Raw genomic sequence first — 23,539 nt, 5'->3', positions numbered from 1 at the left:
AAAAGTCACTATGAGTCAGAATTGACTCAATGGAGTGGATTTTCAGTAGGATATGTACAGAAAATGTTTGGAAGGGAATATATAATAATGGCAATAGAATTTTTACCCTGTGTAGTAGGATTACTTTCTTCTTTTGATCAGTATTCTCTGGTTTTTGTACAGTTGACATATATCACTGAATAATACAATTAATGAAAATGAACATAAATGCATTAATTAGTACCTCACTGAGGTAAACACTTTCAGATGCAAGTATCTCAGGGAGATGATTGTGAAGCTGGGCAGTGTAGATCACCCCATGAAAGCCAGACACTGACCTGTTGATTTCCCAGAGTGTGCAGCTCCAGCGAGGTCAGAACGAAGGAAAGGAGTCCATAGATGCACATGCATGCAGTGCTGGTGGTACACTGTAATGGCAAAGGAGTCAATAGGTAATTTTCAACACAGTGCTTCCCAGATTCAACCTAATTTTAGCATATTAATATATTGCCAGTAAACAAATGATAAAAGAATACCAATCCTCATTAGTTTCCTAATTTAGTTGCAAGATTAGGAAGAAAAAGGGTAAAAGGAGAAGGTAGGAACCATAAATATTACTACACAGTGAAGAAGAAAGTAAAAAAATAAGTAACTTTTTAAATCGCCAATGTAAAAAAAAGAGAAATTTCAAAGTTTGTGTAGGCACCAAGACTATCCTTCAGGTCTGGAACTGAACTCACCTCCACTGCTCAATTTTCAGCCATGCAAATAGGTAGGTCTATATGGAGAATAATAACACTAGGGAGGTATGTACTCCTTAAGAATAATTAATCCTTTGAGATAAAAAGGGCAGCATTTACTCAAGGACTAAGTTCAGAAGGCTTAGGAAATGACGAGGAATGGAAAACAGAAAACATAAGGAATAAGTGATTTAACACTGTAGGGATTGTAATCTATGGCATGAAACAAAATGTGTATGAATTACTGAATGGAAAACTGAAACTTTCACACAATTCACAATAAAGATTTAAAATAAAGAAAAAAAAAAGGTTTATGTGGGAGAAAAAGAAAACCAATGTTCAGCCTAGACAAAGAATAGTCTTTATATACTGATATACGTACTTGACCTGCAATTAGATAAATCAACCAGTGCCAACAAGTAAGGCCTACAGGCTGAAGCTTCATTTTAACACGTTAAAGGAAGCAGACCATGCAAATTAAGCCCTAACACAAGACTCAAAAGAATTTCTTATTCATCCTGTTATGAGTTCAGTTGTTGTTGTGAAGTGCCGTTGAGTCGATTCCGACCCATAGTGATCCTGTATAGGGTTTCCAAGGAGCAGCTGATGAGCTTGAACCACCGACCTTGCAGTTCAAACAACTTTGCAGTTTGATGCATTAGCCCACAGCGCCACACCAGTAAATACCCCCAAAAGATATCTCTAGTCAATGGCCATAGCTATCTTCTAGAAGTATACACACTGGTTATGAGTTTGACATAATTGGTTTGAACTGAACCCACCCACCACATACTAGCTATTATTATTACATTGGGCTAAATTACATAAGTCTCATTTCCAAATCTATAAAACAAGTATATAATCTCTATTACAAAAAAAGTGTTATTCAGTCAAAAAGAGAAAGAAAGTTTTGATACATGCTGCAACATGGATGAACCATGAAAACATTATGGTATGTGAAATAAGTTAGACAAAAAAAGGCATATTGTATCACCTTACTTATGTAAAATACCTAAACAGACAAATGCAGAGACAAAAGTGATTATTAACAGCTGGGGAAGGGAAAACTGTGGGTGGGGAGGTCTGCAATTGCTTAAGAGATACTGAGTTTGTTTGGAGTGATGAAAAACTTGGAAATAGTAGTGATGGTTGTAAAACACAGTAAATATAATTAATATCATTAAATCACACTTAAAATGATACTTTTTGTTTTGCCTTCATAGGCAGTCCCTGACTTATAAAATATTCAAGTTATGAGCCACATATCATAAGAAATATGCACTACACACAGTGTTGTAGCACATTAAATACGTAACATTCCCAACCCTAGCAAACACACTAAAAACTCAGTAATAATGAAAATTAAAAAAAAAAAAATCTGGGATATTTGACTATGTTCAGAACTATCACTAGAATAGAATCCCATCATAAGTATATTTTACCTCAACTAATAAAAAGAATTCTAAGGATGGTGTGGTGTTGTACAATAAGCACTGGACTGCTAACCATAAGGTCAGCGGTTCAAAACTACCAGCCACTCTTTGGAAAACCTATACAAGTTTGCTATGAGTCAGGGGTGCTAGGAGTCAAAATCGACTAGAGGGCAGTTAACAAGAAGATGAAATAAAATATTGCATAGAAAGTGATGAGCACACTGTCTGGTCACAATAAATCTCCACAAAGTTACATTATCCACAACACTATTACAATGATGGCAGCTCACTAATGAGGTTCTACCAACTCTTGGTCCATTCTCATACTCACACACCAACAGTATAAGACTCACATCATTTCCTCCACTGGCAAGTGACCGGAGGAGCCGGGTCAAATACTGAAATACATTCAGCTGGATGGCTGTGCCACCCATCTTCCGGACATTACTGGTCTCTTCAGGGTTCAGGGTGTGACGGAGGAGAGCCCAAGCCAAAAGCACTGGTGCATGATGCGGAATGTCCCCAAAGGTCAACATCAAACAGTCCATATCCTAATGAAAAAGAACAAACACCAGTTGTGTCAAGAAACAAAACGGGCTAAGATGACCCATCAACAGGACTAGATTCTTCATCACACTCAGTAGGTCTTTCATTCATCTGTAGTGGCCTCTCCCCGATTCTGACATTTTTATTCTTCTAAAAATCCCAGCCAGTACATTTATAAAGTTCCTTCCTTTAACTAAAATTTTTTTCTCCTGATTATAAAAACTTGTAATTTAAGATTATAAAACACCTGTTTAAATAGAAGACTCTTTGGAAATTTTATCCTGATACTTTAGAACTATTTATGATTCAATATCCTTTCACTTCCTTCTTTCCCCGTATAGATAGACAAGGCCCAAGATTCTGTTCTTGGGTTTTTTGGTTCTTGCACTATCTCCATTAGTGATTTCACTTGCTCGCACATATTAAAATATCACCTCTATAGATTGTTGATCTTAGGTGCTGTGAGGTTGGTTACAACTTATAGTGTACAACAGAACAAAACACTGCCTAATCGTATGTCATCCTTACAACTGTTATGGCTGAGCCCATTGTTGCAGCCACTGTTTCAATTAATCTCATTGAAGGTCTTCCTCCTTATCACCAACCCTCTACTCTATCAAGCTTGATGTCCTTTCCCAGAAACTGGTCCCTGTAAATTACTAACAAATCTGAGATTTCTTTCAGACCCAACAATTGCTTACCAATGTCAACTCTTGAATACCACAACACTGAAAAATGTTCACAGATAAGTGGTTAAAAACATAGTATTAACTATAAAACATCTTCCAATGCCAAGAGGCTATTCCAAACTTACCTGACAAATAAGCCCATCCTGGGCAAACTGGTGCAATTCTCTCCTGTCATCCAAAGCACACTTGTGCAAGGACTCGATATCCATGCCTTCCACCAGGATAAGGGCACTGAAGTAGCTGGAATAAAAGCAGTATCACAGTGTCATTCATATATGCTGCTCTGAACCTCAGTGGAGAATAAAGTAAGACAAAGGCACCTCAATATCAACAAATTATTGAGATATTTTGCTTTTTCTTTTGGCTACTAAGTCTTTAAAATTCATCATGCATTTTAAACTTCCAGAACATCTTCATTCACACCAGTCACATTTCAAATGCTCAATCATCACAGGTGGTTTATGACGAGTATATCGGAAAGGTTTCTACACCCAGATAAACTGTCTTATCTCTCATGTGAGTATCTTTGCTTACAGAGGGATCACACCAAAAAGACAAGTCCATTGCCATCAAGCAATTCACAGCTCTATAGGACAGAGTAGAACTGCCCCATAAGGTTTCCAGGGCTCAAATCTTTATGGAAGCAGACTGCCACAACTTTCTCCCAAGAACAGCCAGTGGATTCAAACTATCAACTTCTCTGTTAGTAGTCAAGTGCTTTAACTACTGTGTCAGTGGGGCTCCTTTCAGAGACAGAATAAAATTCAAAACATGAATCTATCCAATGCAATAAGTAGAGAAAAATATAAGAAACTGCACAAACTATGACCACAAAGAGGCTAAGGAACACATTTACCTTGCTCATCAATCACTGTCATCAGCATTTATTTGCATGCTGTTGTTGCTGCAAATGAAGTCAGTTCCAACTCATAGTGACCCTATGCACAACAGAATGAACACTGCCTGGTCCTGCGCCATCCTCACAACTATTGCTATCTTTGAGTCCACTGGTGTTGCCATGGTGCTAATTCGTCTTGTGGGGTCTTTATCTTTGTCGCTGACCCTCCACTTTAACAGCCATAATGCCCTTCTCCAGCGATTGGTCCCTCCTGATAATATTTCCAAAGTATAAGAGATGAAGTCTTGCCATCCATGCCTCCAAGAAGTACTCTGGCTGTACCTAATCTAACACATAACTGGTTGGTTCTTCTGGCAATCCATGGTACTTGCAATGTTGTTCTCCAACACCATGATTCAAATGCATCAATTCTTCTATGGTCTTTCTTATCCAACTTTCACTTGCATATGAGGCTACTGAAAAATACCATGGCTTGGGTCAGGTGCAACTAGTCCTCAAACTAACATCTTTACTCTTAAACAGTTGTACAGCAGATCTGCTTATGCAATACATTTTTGATTTCTTGACTGCTGCTTTCATGAGTGTAGATTGCAGATCCAAGCAAAATAAAGTATTTTCCATTCTTTCCTCCATTATCATGATGCTGTTTATAGGTCCAGTGGTGAAGATTTTTGTTTTCTTTACATTTGACGTGCAACCCATACTGATCTTGATTGGTAGATATTTTAAGTTCTCTTCACTTTCAGCAAGCAAAGTTTTATCACCTGCCTATTACAAATTGTCAATGAGTCTTCCTCCAATCCTGATTCCATGCTCTTAATTCAATCAAGCTTCTCAGATTTTTTTGCTCAGCACATACAATGAAAGTATGGTGAAAGAATACAGCCCTAGCATATACCTGTCTGGATCCAAAACCATTACAGTATCCCCTTGTTCTGTTTGAACAACTGCCTCTTGATCTAAGTACAGGTTTGTCATCAGCACAGTGAAGTGTTCTAGAATACCCATTCTTCAGAGTATTATCCATAGCTTGTCATGATCCACTCAGTTAAAGACTTTGCATAGTCAATAAAACCCAAGTAAACATCTTTCTGGTATTCTCTGCTTTCAGCCACAATCTATCTGACATCAGCAATGATATACCCTAGTTCCACATCCTCTTATGAGTGCAGCTTGAGTTTCTGGCAGTTCCCTCTGGACGTACTGTTGCAACGTTTTTCAATTATCTTCAGCAAAATTTTATTTGCATGTGGTATTAATAATATTCTTAGATGATTTCCAAATTCTGTTGGGTCACCTCTCTCTGGAATGGGCATAAATATGGATCTTTTCCAATTGGTTAACCAGGTAGCTGTCTTTCAAGTTCCTGGATCTGATGAGTGAGTGCCTGCAGTGCTGCAATAGCTTGCTGAAAGATTTCAATTTGTATTCCATCAATTCCTAAAGCTTTGTTTTTCGACAATGCCTTCAATACAGCTTGGATTTCTTCCTTCATTACCACCAGTTCTTGGTCATAATCTACCTCTTGAAAGGGTTGAACAACCACCATTTCTTTTTGATACACTGACAGTAAGATGTATGCCTTATATCTTTTTTTTTTTATGCTTTTTGCATCATTCAGTATTTTGCCAATAGAATTCTTCAATATTGTAAGTTGAGGCTTGAATTTTCTCTTCAGTTCTGAAATGCTGAACATATTCTTTCCTTTTGGTTTTCTAACTCCAGGTCTTACCACATTTCATTATACTTGATTTTGTCTTCTTGAGCTACCCTTTGAAATTTTGTGTTCAGCTCTTTTACTTCATCATTTCCTCCATTTGATTTAGCATCTCTATGCTGGAAAGCAAGTTTCAGAGTATCTTCTGACATTCATTTTGGTCTTTTCTTTCATTCCTGTTTTTTAAATGACTTTTTTTTTCCTTCGTGTATGTTCTTGATGTCAGCCCGCAAGTCATCAGTGTCTAGTGCATCAAATCTGTTCCTGAGATAGTCTCTGAATTCAGGTAGGATATGTTCAAAGTCATATTTTGGCTCTCATGAACTTGTTTAATTTCTTCAGCTTCAGTCTGACCTACGTTTATTAATGGTCTGTCTGTTCCACAGTCAGTCTGTTGGCCTTGTTTTAGCTGATGATATTGAACTTTTCCACCATATCTTACACAAATATAGTCAATTTGATTCCTATATATTCCATCTGGTGAGGTCAATGTGTATAACTGCCCTTTATGTTGTTAAGAATGGTATTTGCAATGAATAAGTCAATGGTGTTTCAAATCCTATCGTGAGGGTATCTGGCATCATCTCTATCACCAAGCCCATATTTTCCAACTACTGATCCTTTCTCTTTGTTTCAAACTTCTGCACTCCAATCACCAGCAATTATCATCAGTACATCTTGACTGCATGTTTGATCAATTTCAGACTGACAAAGTTGGTTGTTGTTGTTAAGTGCCGTGGAGTCGGTTCCAACTCATAACGACCCTGCACCGGGTTTCCAAGGCTGTAAATTTTTACGAGAGGCAGAACGCGTCATCTTTCTCCTGCGGAACTGCTGGTAGTTTTGAACTGCTGACCTTGCGGTTCACAGCACTATGTAACCACTACTATTCAATTTCATCACCCTGGCTTTAGTGTTTGGTGCATAAATTTGAATAACAGTGGCATTAACTGGTTTTCCTTTATATGGATATTATCCTATCACAGACAGCATTGTACTTCAAAACAGATCTTGAAATGCTCTTTTTAATGATGAATACTAGACCAGTCTTACTGAATTTGTTGTTCACAGCATAATAAACCACAAGATTGTCAGATTCAAAATGGCCAATACCAGTCCATTTCAGCTTGCCAATAACTAGGATATTGATCTTTATGTGCTCCACTTCATTTTCCACAACTTCCTAGATTCTAGATTCACACTTCGTACATTACATGTTCTGATTATTAATGGATGTTTGCAGCTGTGTTTCCTCATTTTGAGTTGTGCCCCATCAGCAAATGAAGGATTACTCCACTCGCCTCATCTGGGTCAACTCTACTTTGAGGAGACAGCCCTTACTCCCAGTTGCCGTTTGAAAGCCTTTCAACCTGAGGGGTTGATCTTCCTGCTCTATATCTGACAAAATTCTGGTGCTAATCAAAAAGTTTTCATTTTCCGGCACTATATCTTAACAATATTATGCTGCTATTCATAAGGTTTACAGTGGTTAAACATTCAGAAGTGGTTAAACATTCTGCATCGCCTTCTTCATAGTCTGTCTTAGTCTGGAAGCTTCCCTGAAACCTGTCCACCACAGGTGACCCTTCTGGTATTCAAAACAACAGCAGGATAACTTCTAGAATCACAACAATATGTAAGCCACTATATGCAAGCCAACACAGTACAACCAACTGACAGATGAGTCATTTATATAGTGGCCTGCAATAAGTGTTCCAACAATTTCTGTGGAATGAATGAGTGAACACCTTAGATGAGGACAGTAAACAAAAGAGGAAAATATTAATACTCATTTTGAGATAAGAACATGATCTTCTCAATCCAAGACTATACTCCCATCTATTTTGAAACATTTACTTATGAAGATTAAAGAGCACAGCCTTCAGTATGGATTACATCTCAATGTCAAGAAAACAAAAATCCTCACCACTGGACCAATAAACAACATTCTTATCAATGGAGAAAAGATTGAAGTTGTCAGGGACTTCATTCTTCTTGGATCAACTATCAACACTCACGGAAGTAGCAGTCAAGAGATCAGATGACGTATTGCACTGGGCAAATCTGCTGCACAGGAACTTTTTAAAGTATTGAAGAGCAGAGATGTCAGCTTGAGGACTAAGGTGCGCCTGACCCAGGCCATTGTGTTTTCAATAGCCTCATATGGATGTGAAAGCTGGACAATGAATAAGGAAGATCGTAGAAGAATTGATGCCTTTGAGTTGTGGTGTTGAAGGAGAATACTGAAAGTGCCATGGACTGCCAAAAGAACCAATAGATCTGTTTTGGAAGAAGTGCAGCCAGAGTGCTCCTTGGAGGCCAGGATGGCTAAGCTTCGTCTCTCCTACATTGGACATACTGTCCGGTGGAAACAATTTTTGGAGAAGGATGTCATGCTGGGTAGGGTGGAGGGTCAGAGAAAAAGAGGAAGACCCCCAACGAGATGGATCAGCCAGGTGGCATCATTGATGGACTCAAGTGTGGCAGCGGTAGTGAGGTTGGCCCAGGATAGGACATTGTTTCGTTCTGCTGTGCATGGGGTCGCTATGAGTCGGTTCCGACTCGATGGCACCTGACAACAACTGACATTTTCCCACTCATTTATGTGGCCAGTAGATATGGGCAAAGTTAACTCACTTTCACTCACTCACATAACCACAGTATCCTCTGCACATCATACAAGTTCTGTGACTTTTAATTCATTCAGACTTACCCAATCCGATCCACAAAAGGATCCATGGTCTCATCCACCAGATGCCTATTGGTCTGCCTACTACCAAATCCTTGTTCTTTAAACATCTTAGTCAATACCAGTAGGTCACTAGGTGCCATTTCAAAGTAAGCATAATAAAGGAAAATAATTTCCAGCAGCATAGACTGTTCCCGAAGGCACTGAACAAACCAGCGAGACACCTGGCGCTCAGTCTGCACAACCAATGGAGAAAAAACAAAAACAAATACAGTGAAATTATACATCTTTCCTATATACCTACACATTTCTGATACGAATAATAAATCATAAAAATTATTTTACACCTTTCCTTTTTCACTTAACAATAGATCTTAAAGATTGTTATAGAAGTATATAAAAATATCCTTATTTTTCTTATTTCTTATAGCTACAAAGTACTTTATTACAGTGGATACATCATAAACCATGCAACCAGATCCCTCATTACTCACAAATTTGTACAGTGTTTCACTGTAGGGAAATGTTGAAAGTTATTTTAACTAATTCACCTAACTAGTCCACTTTTAACTAGTCCTGGTGTGGCACCAGAGGATAAGCACTACACTGCTAACCAAAAGGGTAGCGGTTCAAACCAACCAGCCGCTTCTCGGAAACCCTATAAAGGGTCGTTCTGAGTAGGAACCAACTCCATGGCACTAAACAACAGTCCACTTAGATAGGCATTTAGGTAAATACCTATTTTTTGCTTTGAAATCAATGCCACATAATTGATAGAACAAGACAAAAAGTCAGCAAAGACACAAGAGATCTGTACATTTTGAAAAGGCATTATAGAGCACCAAATTCAACTGCTGTCAAATACATATTCTCTTCAAGTATAAATGGTACATTTACCATGACAGAGTATATACTGAGCCATAAACTATGGATAATGATGTTGTTGTTATAGGCCGTGGAATAGGTTCCTACTCATAGCGACACTGCATAGGGTTTCCAAGGCTGTAAATCTTTACAGGAGCGGAAAGCTTCATCTTTCTCCCGTGGAACAGCTGGTAGTTTCAAACTGCTGACTGTGAGATTAGCAGCCCGATTCGTAACAACTATGGATCGTAAATTTTAAAAGATTGAACTTATACTATGGTCAGAGTATATTCTCTGACTATAACTAGAATCAAAATAAAGATTGATGATAATAATAAGCTATTTAGGAATATGTTTATTGTTTGGAAACTATACAACACACATCTAAATAATGCACAGATCAATAACAATCATAAGGGAAATTAGAAAATATTTTTAACAGAATGATAATGATAATAAAATGTGAAACTTTGTGGGAAGTAGCTAAGAGCAATGCTTAAAACAAAATTTGTAGTTATTAGAGGGATGTAGCTAAGAGCGATGCTTAAAACAAAATTTGTAGTTTGAGAAAAGATCTAAAATTAACTGAATTTCTATCTTAAGAAATCAGAAGAAGACTAAATTAAACAAAGCAAATAGAAAATATTAAAAGAGCAAAAATCACTGAAGAAATAGTACTTATTCAAGATTAATGAAAATCTATTTCCACACAGAAGCCCATAAGCCAATGTTTATTATATTATTCAGAACACCAAAAAATAAGAAAACTAAAATGTCTATCAATCAATAAATGGATAAATAAATAGTGGTAAATTATGCACAAACAGTGGAATATTACTCAACCATAAAAAGGAATGGACTATTGTTACATGCTATAACATGGATGAATCTTAAAAATATTATGCTCTGTCAAAGATGACAAATAGAAATAACTATATACTGTATGATTCTAGGAGTCCTGGTGTTGTGCTGTGGGTTAATGCGCTGGACTGCAAGGTTGGTTTGAACCACACAGTTGGCAGTTTAAGCTCACAAGCCGCTTCTTGGAAACCCTATAAAGGATCACTATGGGTTGGAACCAACTCGATGGCACTTAACAACAACCACCACATGATTCTAATTGTGTCATATGAAATTCTACAAAAGGCAGAAAGTAATTAGTGGTTGCTTGGGCAAAAGTCAGAGATTGACCACAAAGGGGCAAAAGGTAAAGTCCTGAAGTGATGAAAATGTTTCACATTCTGATTATGCTGGTGCTTATTGTATATATTTGTTAAGTGCTAACAAGTCAGTTCCAAATCATAGCAACCCTATATAGGGTTTCCGAGGCTGTAATTTTTCTCTATCAGAGCAGCTGGTGGGCTCAAACCACTGACCTTGTGGTTCACAGTGCTTACCCAACACAGTCACTGTGCTCCATGCTTATTGCATATAACTGTATATGACTGCCACAACTCATCAAGTTGTGCACTTAAAATAAATGAATTTTGAATGTAAATTGTATCTCAGTAAAGCTGGGGGATGGGTAGGTATAGTTATAGATCTGCCATTTGTATGTCATTTCACATTAATATGAATGTTTTTGTAGAATGACTTTCTAAAGCTGAACTACTGTATCAAAAAATGTGCTCTTTTCAAGCAGAGTGCGGGACTCATCAAAGAAGCAGTGACACCAGAAATGGAGGCCGAGATGAGGACATGGAGAAAGGAAGCAGCTGAGGACTCTGGACTCATGGAAAGAAAGAGACTGGGTGCTGGCAGCCAGGAGGCAGGCTTGCAGAACGTGCCCTTTGGTTGTTTAAATTATTATACATTCCTGAATGTTTCTGTGTATAACCCACACCCCACGCCCCCTGCAAAAAACAAAAAAACAACACAGGGAATGGAAGTAAATGTTGAATGATGATGCAAAGTGGAGACTGTAATTATTTCAATGAAATGATGGTGTAAAGTCAATGTTCTCCCATGTAAATTATCACTCAGTTCACAATAAAAACTTACCAAACAAAGAGAGACAGTGGCAGAGACTATGGCATAGAGAGATAGATCACCTGGGGACTCTAGGCCATGGAAAGAGAAAGGCTGTGTGTCTGTGGGCAGAAGACTGGTTTGCAATGTGTGCCTTTTGGACATTTAAACAAATATGTATTTTCTATTTTGTATGTGTACATAAAAATAATAATATTATTGATTGTAACATGGAAGTGATTGTATAATTATTGCAATGAAACAAAATGTGATTTATTGTATATAAAATTGATAATCTGCCCTGTAAACTTTCACTCAATTTACAATAAAAACTTTAAAAAGAGAGAAAGAAAAAGATGTGCTCTTTTAATTCCTAGGTAATGTCAACTTTCTATTAAAATCAGTATCAATTTATACTTATACAGCAAAATATGAGAATACCCATTTTCCCATCCTTGGACAGTGAATCTTCATGGCTTTTGTCCATTTTTCCTGGGGCTACTGGTCTCTTACTAACTGATTTATAGGAGCTCTTTTATATTTTAAGGATAACAACTCTGATAATTTATTTTCTCACTTTGTTTATAATACTATTATAGGGTTTTTGCATTGCAAAAGATTTTTTATTTGATGTTGATGGATGTATCTTCTTTCTTTTATGATTTGCAAGGTTTACTTAAAAAGGTCTCCCCCAACAAAAAAACACAAATTAATAAAAACTCCCATATTTTCTTTAAGTCCTTTGATAGTTGGTTTTATTTTTTTAAAGCACTGATATATCTAAATTTTATTTGGTAGAAAGCATGAATTGAGAATACAGCTTAATATTTTTCCAGATAGTTACCCAGTACTTATAACACCATTTATTGAATAATCCAACTTTCCCCCACGAATCTGAAATGTGACTTTTATCATACATTCATTTCCTATCAGTATTTGGGTCAATTTCTAGATTTTCTATTATGTTCTATTTATCAGTCCTAAGAATTTTAGGAGGGCACAATACCACATACCATGAGGTTTCCATGTGTCTCCCATGTTGGTGCTTCAGTTTTATAAAGCTCTTCAAACTGTTGTCTGTATTTTACAACTAGCCCCTTCTCTAATTTATCAACACAGTCTGCATATTCAACCTTTAAAAAAATAAAATATACACTGAGTAAAAGGTAAATATTCAAAAGTACATAAATACTACAGAATTATTAAAACAAGGGGATACAGAGCAAAGAGAGGCAGGAGGCCTAACTGGGTTTACCCTGTAAGGATGTCTTTCATCTTGGAAATAAGTGAGAAGGTGTAAGACACAACGAAGAATATAGGTTCTTTCTTCATAGTAATAATCTGCAATCTGAGAAGAACCAAGAGATTCAAATCAGTTACGCATTCCAAAAAAGATATTCAATTTTAATTTTGCTGACAATCACTTTAAGATGTGAAAAGTTAGCTTTATATATCACAGATATGGATACACTTTGAGTTAGTCTAAAAGACAGCAAAATATCTTCATAAACAAACATACCAAGTTAAATCAAGCAAGACAAAAGGAATTATTATTTAATAACATAAACAAGTTTTCAAACACGTCGTCTAGAATCATTTTCCATCAGGGCTTATAAGTAGCACACAATGCAATAAAATGACAAGTCAAATATATGAAGGCCAATATAATAAAAATACCACCAATACATTTACTAACTGACCAGCTGCTCCTTGGAAACCCTATACAGGGTCGCTATGGGTCGGAATCAACTGTATGGCACTTAACAACACAACAACTACGGTATTTTATTATCACAAAAAACCACATAGGAAATTGCTTCAGAAACCACGGTCAACTTTCATTTTAAAATGAGATTCTAAGTGAAACTGTTGCTAGGGGTAGAGGGAGGAAGAAATAAAGAAATATAAATTAATCCTACTGAATTTAGACCTGCAGAAAAAATATTCACGAACCAATTCTCACCACCAATAACTGAAGATTATCTTCTAGAAAACTGCTAAATTTGATTCAGTGGGAAAAAATCTTTTTTCATAAATGAGTTAACATCTGTCTTCATTGTTGTTGTTGTTGTTATGTGCCATGGAGTCGGTTCCAACTCATAGCGACCCTGTATAGGGTTTCCTAGGCTGTGAACCTTTACGAGAGCAGAAAGCCTCATCTTTCTCCCACGGAACAGCTGGCAGTTTCGAACTGCTGACCCTGAGGTTCACAGCCCAATTTGTAACCACTATGCTACCAGAGGTCCTTACGTGTTTTCATTAAGACCTCAGTATTTGCCTAAAAGAAGAGTCAAAGGTCACAATGCTCAGAGAAAACAAGGTCAAAAGCTATCACTCAATTTTACATAAAAGAATGAAAATGTTGACTACTACTAACCTTCAGAATCAAGGCCTGGCTCTGCCTCTCGTCTTGTAGCACCGTCTGAAAGAAAATAAAGTAGTGAAAAAGTCACCTTTTAGTCAAATTCAATTCCCAAAGTACAGGATGCAAACCTTCATCTCTATTATAATTACCACTCATTTCTGACAACACTTTCTACCTAAGTGTATCCAAACCTAAGCTCAAATCCGTCTCCTCTCTAGCCTCAATGTTCTCATATGTAAAAAGCGGGGCTTGGCAGGTTAGATGGTTTCCCAAAATCCTTTTCATCCTGATATCATAAGATTCTATGATTAGCATGTCAATGTTAGATTTCTCCAACCCTCCTATGGACAGATCTCAGCTTGAAGTAGATATGTGCTTTTTTAAGCCTTAGAAAGTTTCTCTACAAATGGCTGTATCTGATCACTTACCTCTGTTGCAAAAAACTGGTAGCAAAACCCTAGAGTAAAAATCTAAAACCAATAAGGAAAAGGATAAAAGCAAAAGGGAGCTAGACATAACCACAAACCTTTAGGGAGTCTCTAGTACCCCTGTAATCCTCTTGAAGATAACACTGGAGTAACTGCACACTCTGTTCTTCATCAAGACCCTGAAATACACATGTTACAAATGAGAACCAGCCACCTCAGCTCAGACACCATACAAACCCTGCAAAACATTCTGAAGATTTATCCTCTGGAATGAACACAGAGCTTGAATGAACAAAATTCCTTTTCAAAGATTTAATAATATAATTTTAATCCAAATAGGAGAAAAATGGATATATAATTTGTATGATAATGCCAGAAACAACTGTGCTTATTCATAATTACTGATAAAGCAACAGACATGATTTGGGCTTCCAAAATCAAAAGAAATTATGATATATTTAAATATAAACTAGTCAACTGAAAAATCAATGGGTATTTTTTAAATATGTTCAATTAATCCCACAAATTAAAATAAACTGAATTTTTACAATCACTAACAATGGAACAATGTATATCCACAACGTAGGTAATACACTGAACTAGTATTAATTTTTACTCACCAAAAACTTGCTGATTCTTAAACCCAGTTCCTTCAGTGGTGAAGCTACATCTTTATTAGCTTTCACTTTTTCAGCTGAACTTGGACTATGAAAAGAATAACGTATCATTTCATCATTCTTAATAACCCTCTGGGGTTTAAATTAGATTACTGACAAACTGCTAGAGCTTTTTCTGTCGAAGGAACCTACAAAATACACACATACACATAATACAAGTTCACCTCTACAGACTTTATGCCACATAACAGATTATTCCTAAGAAAGACATGTCTGTTACAAACTACTGTTATAACAATACCTATTTACAGATATAGTTATATTATTTCTCATCCTTATAGCTACCCTGAAAAGCAAATATTACTATTCCCATTTTATAAGTAGAATTTTCAAAACTTAGAAAGATTAAAGTAACTTACCAAATATCCCACAGCTAATAAGAAGTTGAGTTGAAATTTAAAACCAGTTGTTAGTATACATACTAACTCTGCCTACTTAGGAGAACCAAAACACTAAAATAGTAGCAATGAGCATTCACAATATCCAAATTTTGGTTTCTAAACACCATTTTTTAATAACCAGTACCAGGAAAAATGGCTGATGCTAAGACTGGGGCAATGAAAAACAAGATAAATCTGGTATATCTTGCAGTGGCAGAAAATAAGCTAAGTGTTCAAAAAACAAAAGGATGGGGCCATGTCAAAAAGACACTAGCCAACATGAAAGAGTTCCCAATGATCAGAGATGGAACAAAGTATAAAGTAAATATACATGAGTCCACATGACATAAATAAATGAATGAATAAATTAAACAAGGGAAAAATAAAACATCTTACAGAAGAATTCTATCTTCTCTGGAGGTGTAATTTAATTCTGCTAGCACCATTCCACATTAAGGGTGGGCTATACTTAGTGAGTTGCTTCTAGGGAATAGAGTATTAAGGAAAAGAGTAGTAGTAGGGCAAGGGGAAATAAAAATTCACAGAAGAGAAACTTAGCAAACACTAACTATCTCAACCAAGTGATGATGGTTACTATAATTGTGATTTCATGTGGATATCATGTACCCTCTGATCGGATGTGTTAAGAATATACTTCACGTCTGTGTATTCATCCCCAAAACCCATACCCAAGTTTAACCAAGAGAAAAACATCAGACAAATCCAAAGTGATAACATTCTAAAAAATACCTGACCAGCCCTCCTCAAAACAGTCAAGGTCATGAAAAACAAGGAAAGAATGAGAAACTATCACAGCCAAGAAAAGACTAGGGCATCATGACAACTAAATGCAATGTGGTACCCCCTGGGTTGGATGCTGGAACAAGAGGACATTTAAAAAAAGAAACTAAATGCCATTCTATGAACTAAATGTCCAATCTGTGAACTAAAGTATGCTGCTGTTTTTTATTTATTTTTTCCATTTTTATGGAAACTCTTATATTTCACAGAAAATTTACAACCTAAAAGCTAGTTAGTATAAGTGTAAAAATAGTTCCAAAAGAGGCAACACAGAATGATGATAAAGAACACACACACTAGAGTAAGACTACCAGGTTCAAATCCTGGTTCTACCACTTATTAGCAAGTTACTTAACCTCTTTGTGTCTCAGCTTCCCCATCCGTAAAATGGAAACAATGATAAAAGTACCTAAATATGATAATATAGTGCTTATCTTCTTTTTTTTAAAGTGAGGTATTTACAAATAAAATGATAGGTCTGGGATTTATTTCAAAATAATTATAGAGGAAAGGTTACTACATGAACAAAAAAGTTCTTTATTAACTTAAGAAAATGAAAAAAGGAAGTGAAGATATAATAAATTCAACAGATGTTCAGAAGCAGAAGGAAAATGAGGGTGGCTTGGAAACAGTGGTGTATAATAGAATGAGACCTGGACTAGGAATCAAGACAAATTTCTAGTTCTATAAGCTGTATTCACATCTTTTTAAATTACTTTATATTTTATTACTACTTATTTTCTACTGCCTAACAAACACATCTATTCATACACACATTTATGTATACATATTCACCAGAGAATAAAAACAGTACATATCTCTAATGGGTTGTTGTAAAGATTAAATGATTTATTATAAGTCAAGTTAATGACAAATAATTGGTACACAGTAAATAGTAAAAGTCAGCTGCTATTATCATCATTGTTCACTGCTACATCCTAGCAGTCAGTATATATAGGGTCTCATACAAACATAGTGGACCAAAATAAATATTAGGAAATATTAGCTGACTATTTAGTGCATCCTTAGTCCCAGATAATAGGGTTATATACTTTAATTATATAATACTGTATTTCTAGAATAAATTTTCCTTTCTTTCAAAAGACAGAAAAACATACCCTACTTTCTTCCACTGGCAAAAAACTGTATTCTCTCTGATAATATAACTCAGCAATATCATAAAAATCACATATGAGGACAGCTTTACTGCCATTTTACTCAGAGGGTTTTCTCTTACAGATGCAGAGAGTAGTCATACCTGGGAGGTTTGTAGTAAGAAAGTCCTTCTAACAGCCGCTGCCAATGTTTATTCAATTCTGCCTCAATCTGATTCTGAAAAAGAACAAGGGAATTATACAAATGTAATTTTAATCAGTCTCCAGGATCACACCGAGGATACATATTCCTTTGAGTCTTTTTAATATGTGTTTGTCCTCACAGTTGAAAGAACTTTCAATTTAGAATTCTTTAGCCTGTTTTTATGTGTTTAACATAATTTAATATTATTATAAAAATCTTGATAAACATACTTCTAGTGGTTATATAATTTTGCCTTTCCTCTAATGCTAGACACACATAAACTGACTAACATTCAGACTTCGGGTACAAATTTTTTCAGTTTATACACTTCTAGAAGAGGTATATCAGGAAAGTAAAAGATCTAAAAAGGGTGTGCATTTGTTGTGAAGTGCCATCAAGTTAGTTCAGACTCATAGTGAACTGAGGAGCAACTGGTTGGTTTGAACCCCTGATCTTGTGGTTAGCAATCCCGTACTTAATCTACAGCATCATACCAGAAGTCCTAATTACAACAACCATATTAATAACTCAATGTTATCATAACACTTTATCCTCACAGGGTTATAGAATATCTGAGGAACAGCATGAAGAACTATCCTTTAATGGCAACATACTTAGAAATATCTTCAGACAATACTTAGAAATATCAACATACATAGAAACTAAAGCCTCTATGGTCTATAGGAGCTAGCTAGCCTAAATGGAAAAGGAAGAAAATGAAAGCAGCATATGAGACGGAGAAAAGACCTGAAGATGTTTCTTAGCTGAGGGAGCAGAACAGTGTCTGCATCCCTATCCTCAGCAGCCAAGCAAGCAGTACTGGTAACTTTTCAAAAAAGGAAACACTGAGCTATTTGAAGAAAGACAGAGATTTAGAAAACTTCAATAGCTTAACTATAAAGTGTACCATGAGTTCAGCAGAGAGAAGTAGGGAAGGCACGGTTATCGAGTTGGGGAATAAAAACTATGTTCACTTCCTATTTCAAAGAGAAAGCAGCTATTTTGGTTATGTAAGTTACACAAAGAACCTCATGAATCCATTCAAGATCACCATCACTTACCAGTTCTCTCAGAGCTGACCTTCCAAGAAGAATGGTCCACAGTTCTCTACTGCTCCTGAAAAGCAAGAGAAAACCAACAGGTTAATTTTGCTCTTTTAGATTTTACAAACTTGACTAAGCTGCCTCACAGCTATTTTGTCTACTATATGAAAGCAAAACACTCAGTGCACAAAGCAATTCGTTAAAATTATGAAAAGTAATCCTATTACAGTGTTCTTAGGAATTTGATGTTCAGAGTAAAAATCTAAAAACTAAAATATAAAATGTTTACCTATGCCAATCAGGTACTGTATTAAAATATAAGGATGGTACCATATTTTATCACACTAAAATATATTAATTGCAAGAAAAATTATTGCTTATGTACTAAGAAAAAATGCTGCTAATAAAAACCAATTCAAATATATGCACCCAACATCAGGGGACCTAAATATACAAACCAAACACTGTCAGAATTGAAGACAACAAATGGATAGTACTACAATAATGGGAGCACTTTGGCTCCAGACAATAAGCACTAAACTGTGAACCACAAGGTTTGTAGTTCACGCCCGCAAGCTGCTTCACGGGAGAAACACAGATCATTCTCCAGAACAGACCACATTAGGCTACAAAGCAAGTTGTGATAAAACGTAAAACACTGAAATAATACAAAATATTTTCTCTGACCACAACTAAGTGAAGAGCTAGACATTAAAAAAAAACAAAAAAAACTGGAAAACTCACAAACATGGAAATTTACCAACATATTAATTAACTACCACTTGTCTATCAATTTGTTGTATTGTGGTGGCTTATGTGTTGCTAGGATGCTGGAAGGTATGTCACCGGTATTTTAAATACCAGCAGGCACACCCTGGTGGATAGGTTTCAGCTGAGCTTCCAGATTAAAACAGACTAAGAAGTTGATGAAGTGAACTACTTCTGAATGTTTAGCCACTGAAAACCTTATGAACAGCAGAGGAACACCGTCAGCACCAGAAAATTAAATATTGAAACATTATGAATAGCACCACAATACTGTCAGATATAGTGCTGAAAGATGAGCCCCTCAGGTTGGAAGGCACTCAAAACACAACTGGAGAAGAGCTACCTCCTCAAACTAGCATTTGTAATGACGCAAATGGAGTAAAAAGCTTTTGAGACCTTCATTTGCCTATGGGTTACAACTCAAAATGAGGAGAAACTGGTATAACTATCCATTAATAATAATCAGAATATGGAATGTACAAAGTCTTAATCTAAGAAAATTGAAAGTTTTCAAAAGTAAAATGAATGCATAAAGAGCAATATACTAGGGATTATTGAGTTGAAATGGACTGCTATTGGCCATTTTGAATCTGATAGTCATATGGTTTACTAAGATGGGAATGAAAAATTGAAGAGGAATGGTGTCACCATTTAAAAAAAAAAAAATTTCAAGATTTATCTCAAAGTATAATGCTGTCTGTGTGTCAGGATATCCATATGTCTACAAGGAAGACAAGTCAATACCACTATAACACAAATTTTAAACAGCAACCACTAAAGTCAGTAATGATGAAATTGAAGACTACCAATTTCTTCAGCCTGAAATTGATCAAACATACAATCAATATATATTAATAATTACTAGTAACTGGAATGCACAAGTAGGAAAAAAGAAAGATCAGGAGTTAGAAAATAGGGTTGTGGTGATAGAAACAATGCCGGAGATCACATGACAGAATTTTGCAAGATCAATGACTTACTCATTGCAAATACCTTTTCTTTTTTTAATGTTTTATTGTAAATAACATGATAGTTTACATGGGAGAACATTAGCTTTACATTCACCCTACTGTGTATCAATTTCATTGCCACGGTTACAATCCCATCCATGCATCATCAACCAACCAAAGGGTATACCCTGAAAGCCTGGTTGTCAGCACATAGTCCCTCTCTCTCTCTGGGTCTAAAGTTCCCAGCTGCTCCATCTCTCCACATCATCACCTCTGCCTCCATCTCTAGCGTCACTGTTTCTCTGGGTAGGGTCCTGCTCTCTGCTCTTCTACCTTGATGGTCCCAGGGACCTCCGTTCCTGGACTGCAAAGTCAACCACTCCCCTCCGTTTGCTACAAAACATCTACCTTTACATTTCCAACCCTCACAGTCAGTCCTGATAACAATTATTCACTATTGTACCACAAAAGTCCTATCCCCATCTCCTTACATCAGCCCCACCCAGACAGATTGGATATTACTCAGTGGAGATTCTACCTTCCTTTGCGCCCTCTGGATCTAGGCTCCCTCTTGAAAGCTTGTAAGCCAGTCACTTCTTGCCTTTGTAGACTCCCACCACCACCAATATTTTGGGTAGCCAATGTCCAAGTTACCCATCCCTGTCTACCCTGTGTATCAAGGGGGTGGGAATGGTCCTCACTGTAAAGATTTGTTCCTTCTTTTGAGCTACTGCATCCATAGGTTGCAGGTCAAGTTCATCAAATTGTATCAGATTACTCTTTTTTTCCTCTCCTTTCTTCTTCTGAGTTCTGATCATCCAGCCATTTAAGCCAGATCAAGTGGGTATTATCTTCAAGTGTGGGTGTTCTCATGGATATGCCCTCACTTCTTATCAGCTGGATGCTTCACTCTCCACTCTAGTCCTCTGTGGCTATGTCACTGACTCTGGGTCCAGGAGTCTCCAGGTCTTGCCATACTGCTTACCAACCAGGTCTCCACCCGGGTTCACAGGAGTCTATTGAACATGATAGGACTTAGCTCGCAGCTTCATTACTGTTTTTCCGTGGCTTCCCCTGCAAGTACCTTCAGGTCTCCACCCGGGTTCATAGGAGTCTATTGAACATGGTAGAACTTAGTTTGCAACTTCATTACTGTTTTTCCCTCAGTTCCCCTGCAAGTACCATTTTAAAACAACATAAGAGAGGTATGGCTTGATGGAGAACAGGGTAGAAATGCAGTGAAGTTCTCCGTCAGCAATTCCACAGAATACCAGGCAAAGTGGATTCAGGGTAGAGCTTCAAAACTCTGAACTACATAGGTAAAAATATTTTAAAAGTTTCAAGGCTTATAGCTAGTGAAATTTTCAGTGGAAGTATAAAATTATGTACTTTTAAATCTGCCAGGCTTGGTGGCCTGGAGCTGACAACTTGGACGAGACCAAACGGCAAGACTGAGCAGGGGAACAGACCCAACATGGAGTAACACTGTAGGAACCTCGAAGCTAAGGTGACAATATGCTTTGTTGGTTTTGTTTTATTCTGATTTCCTTTTCTTTTTTTTTTTTTTTTGTATCTGTTCATTGGCCCCCAACTGTTTGCGTACCTCCATTTTGGTGACTAGAGGTAGTGCCTGAGAGAGTGGACACCCCCACTACAAAGGCAAGAAGTGACTGCACGAAATGGAGGAAACAGTTAATGGACTATAAGGTAACCTCAAAGAAAATTAACACTTCACAACATACCAAGAAAATGAAAATCCAAGAACATGGAAACATTAAAACTATGAGGAAACTCACAAGAAATAACACAAAAAACATGAACTCAGCAAAGGAAGGCACACAGAACAAAGAAAGCAACACCACAAAAAACAAACATAATGGCAGCAATTAATCCATACCTATCAATAATTACACTAAACGTAAACAGATTAAATGCATCAGTTAAGAGACAGAGGGTGACAGAATACATAAAAAAACAAGATCTTTCAGTATGCTATCTGCAAGAGACACATCTTACACACAGAGGCAAAAACAGATTAAAAGTCAAAGGATGAAAAAATACATATCAAGCTAACTGCAATAGTGGCAGCACTAATCTCTGATAAAATAAACTTTAAAGCAAAAACAGCATAATAGATAAAGATGGACATTATCTCATGATTAAAGGGGCAATTGAACAAGATGACATAACCATAGTAAATATCTATGCTCCTAATGAAAGAGCTCCAAAATATATAAAGCAAACTCTAATAGGTTTGAAGAAAGAAATAGATGAATCTACAATAATAGATAAGAATAGACATTACCTCATGATTAAAGGGACAGTTGAAAAGATGACATAAACATAATAAACATCTATGCTCCCAATGAGCTCCAAAATATATAAAGCAAATTCTAATAGATTTGAAGAAATAAATAGACAAATCTACAATAATCCTGGGTGATTTTAATACACCACTTTCAAAAATGGATAGAAAAACCAGAAAGAAACTTGACAGACACAATCAGCCAACAGGACCTCATAGATGTGCACAGAGCATAAAACAAAACAACATTCTTTTCCAGTGCACACGGAATATTCTCAAGAATAGACCTTTTTTTTTTTTTTAAGGATTTTAATATGGATTGAATGAAAGTTTACAGGGCATATCATCAGTTTTACATTCCAGGAATCATATACCTTGTTTCATTACATTGATTATAATTGATTAACAGTATTTCGCTCTATCCACTTTAGCTTTTTAAAAAAAGAAAAAAAAAACACTCAGACATATACAATAATTTACATCTCCAAAGGGTACATTCTGCAAGTTTGCTGCTGGCCACCAGCTCTTAATCCTTCTATTCTTAGTCCATAAACCTAGAGTCCTCAGCCGCTCCCCCTCTCCATGGCCCCATCTCTGCCTCCATCTATGGCACTGCTGCTTTTCTGGATAAGGTCCCGCATTCTGCTTGTGCGTTCCTCTCTTGATGGTCCTAGGGTCCTCTGTTTCTGGACTGCAAGATTAATCACTCTCCTTTTTTTGTAACAAAACTTCTACCTTTACAATTGTGACAGTCACGATTAGTCATGATAACAATTATTCACTATTGAATCTTAGAAATCTTATCCCCATCTCTTTTCACCAGACCCATCTAGACAAGATGACAGCTATTCAGCGGGGACTCTTTCCTTTCCCCCATATTCTTAAACTAAACTCCCTCTTGAAACCTTGTAAGTCAGTCACTTCGTGCCTTTATTGCCCCTTCATTTTAGGTAGCCAATGTCTACGTTGCCCGTCCCTATCTACCCTGTGTACAGAGCGGATAGCATTGATACTTGATTTGAAGACTCTTTCCCTCTCT

General features: G+C 36.6%; 1 protein-coding gene across 1 annotated transcript in view; it reads right to left on the bottom strand.

Moving 5' to 3' along the window:
- Positions 1–23,539, bottom strand: part of NUP188 (nucleoporin 188kDa) — a 102,605-nt gene that overhangs the window by 51,565 nt on the left and 27,501 nt on the right. The window contains exons 2-12 of the mRNA XM_006834848.1: positions 18,496–18,550; positions 17,394–17,467; positions 14,898–14,982; positions 14,376–14,456; positions 13,862–13,906; positions 12,740–12,832; positions 12,498–12,617; positions 8,677–8,888; positions 3,513–3,627; positions 2,506–2,703; positions 318–407 (exon numbers count right to left, since the gene is read on the bottom strand). Coding sequence (XP_006834911.1) covers positions 318–407; positions 2,506–2,703; positions 3,513–3,627; positions 8,677–8,888; positions 12,498–12,617; positions 12,740–12,832; positions 13,862–13,906; positions 14,376–14,456; positions 14,898–14,982; positions 17,394–17,467; positions 18,496–18,550 — 1,168 coding nt within the window. The remainder of the gene's footprint in view (positions 1–317; positions 408–2,505; positions 2,704–3,512; positions 3,628–8,676; positions 8,889–12,497; positions 12,618–12,739; positions 12,833–13,861; positions 13,907–14,375; positions 14,457–14,897; positions 14,983–17,393; positions 17,468–18,495; positions 18,551–23,539) is intronic.

Source organism: Chrysochloris asiatica, unplaced genomic scaffold (assembly GCF_000296735.1).
Source record: "Chrysochloris asiatica unplaced genomic scaffold, ChrAsi1.0 scaffold00014, whole genome shotgun sequence".
Taxonomy (NCBI): Eukaryota; Metazoa; Chordata; class Mammalia; order Afrosoricida; family Chrysochloridae; genus Chrysochloris; species Chrysochloris asiatica.
The sequence above is the reverse complement of the archived record's forward strand: the minus strand, read 5'-3'. Positions and strand labels throughout refer to the sequence as shown.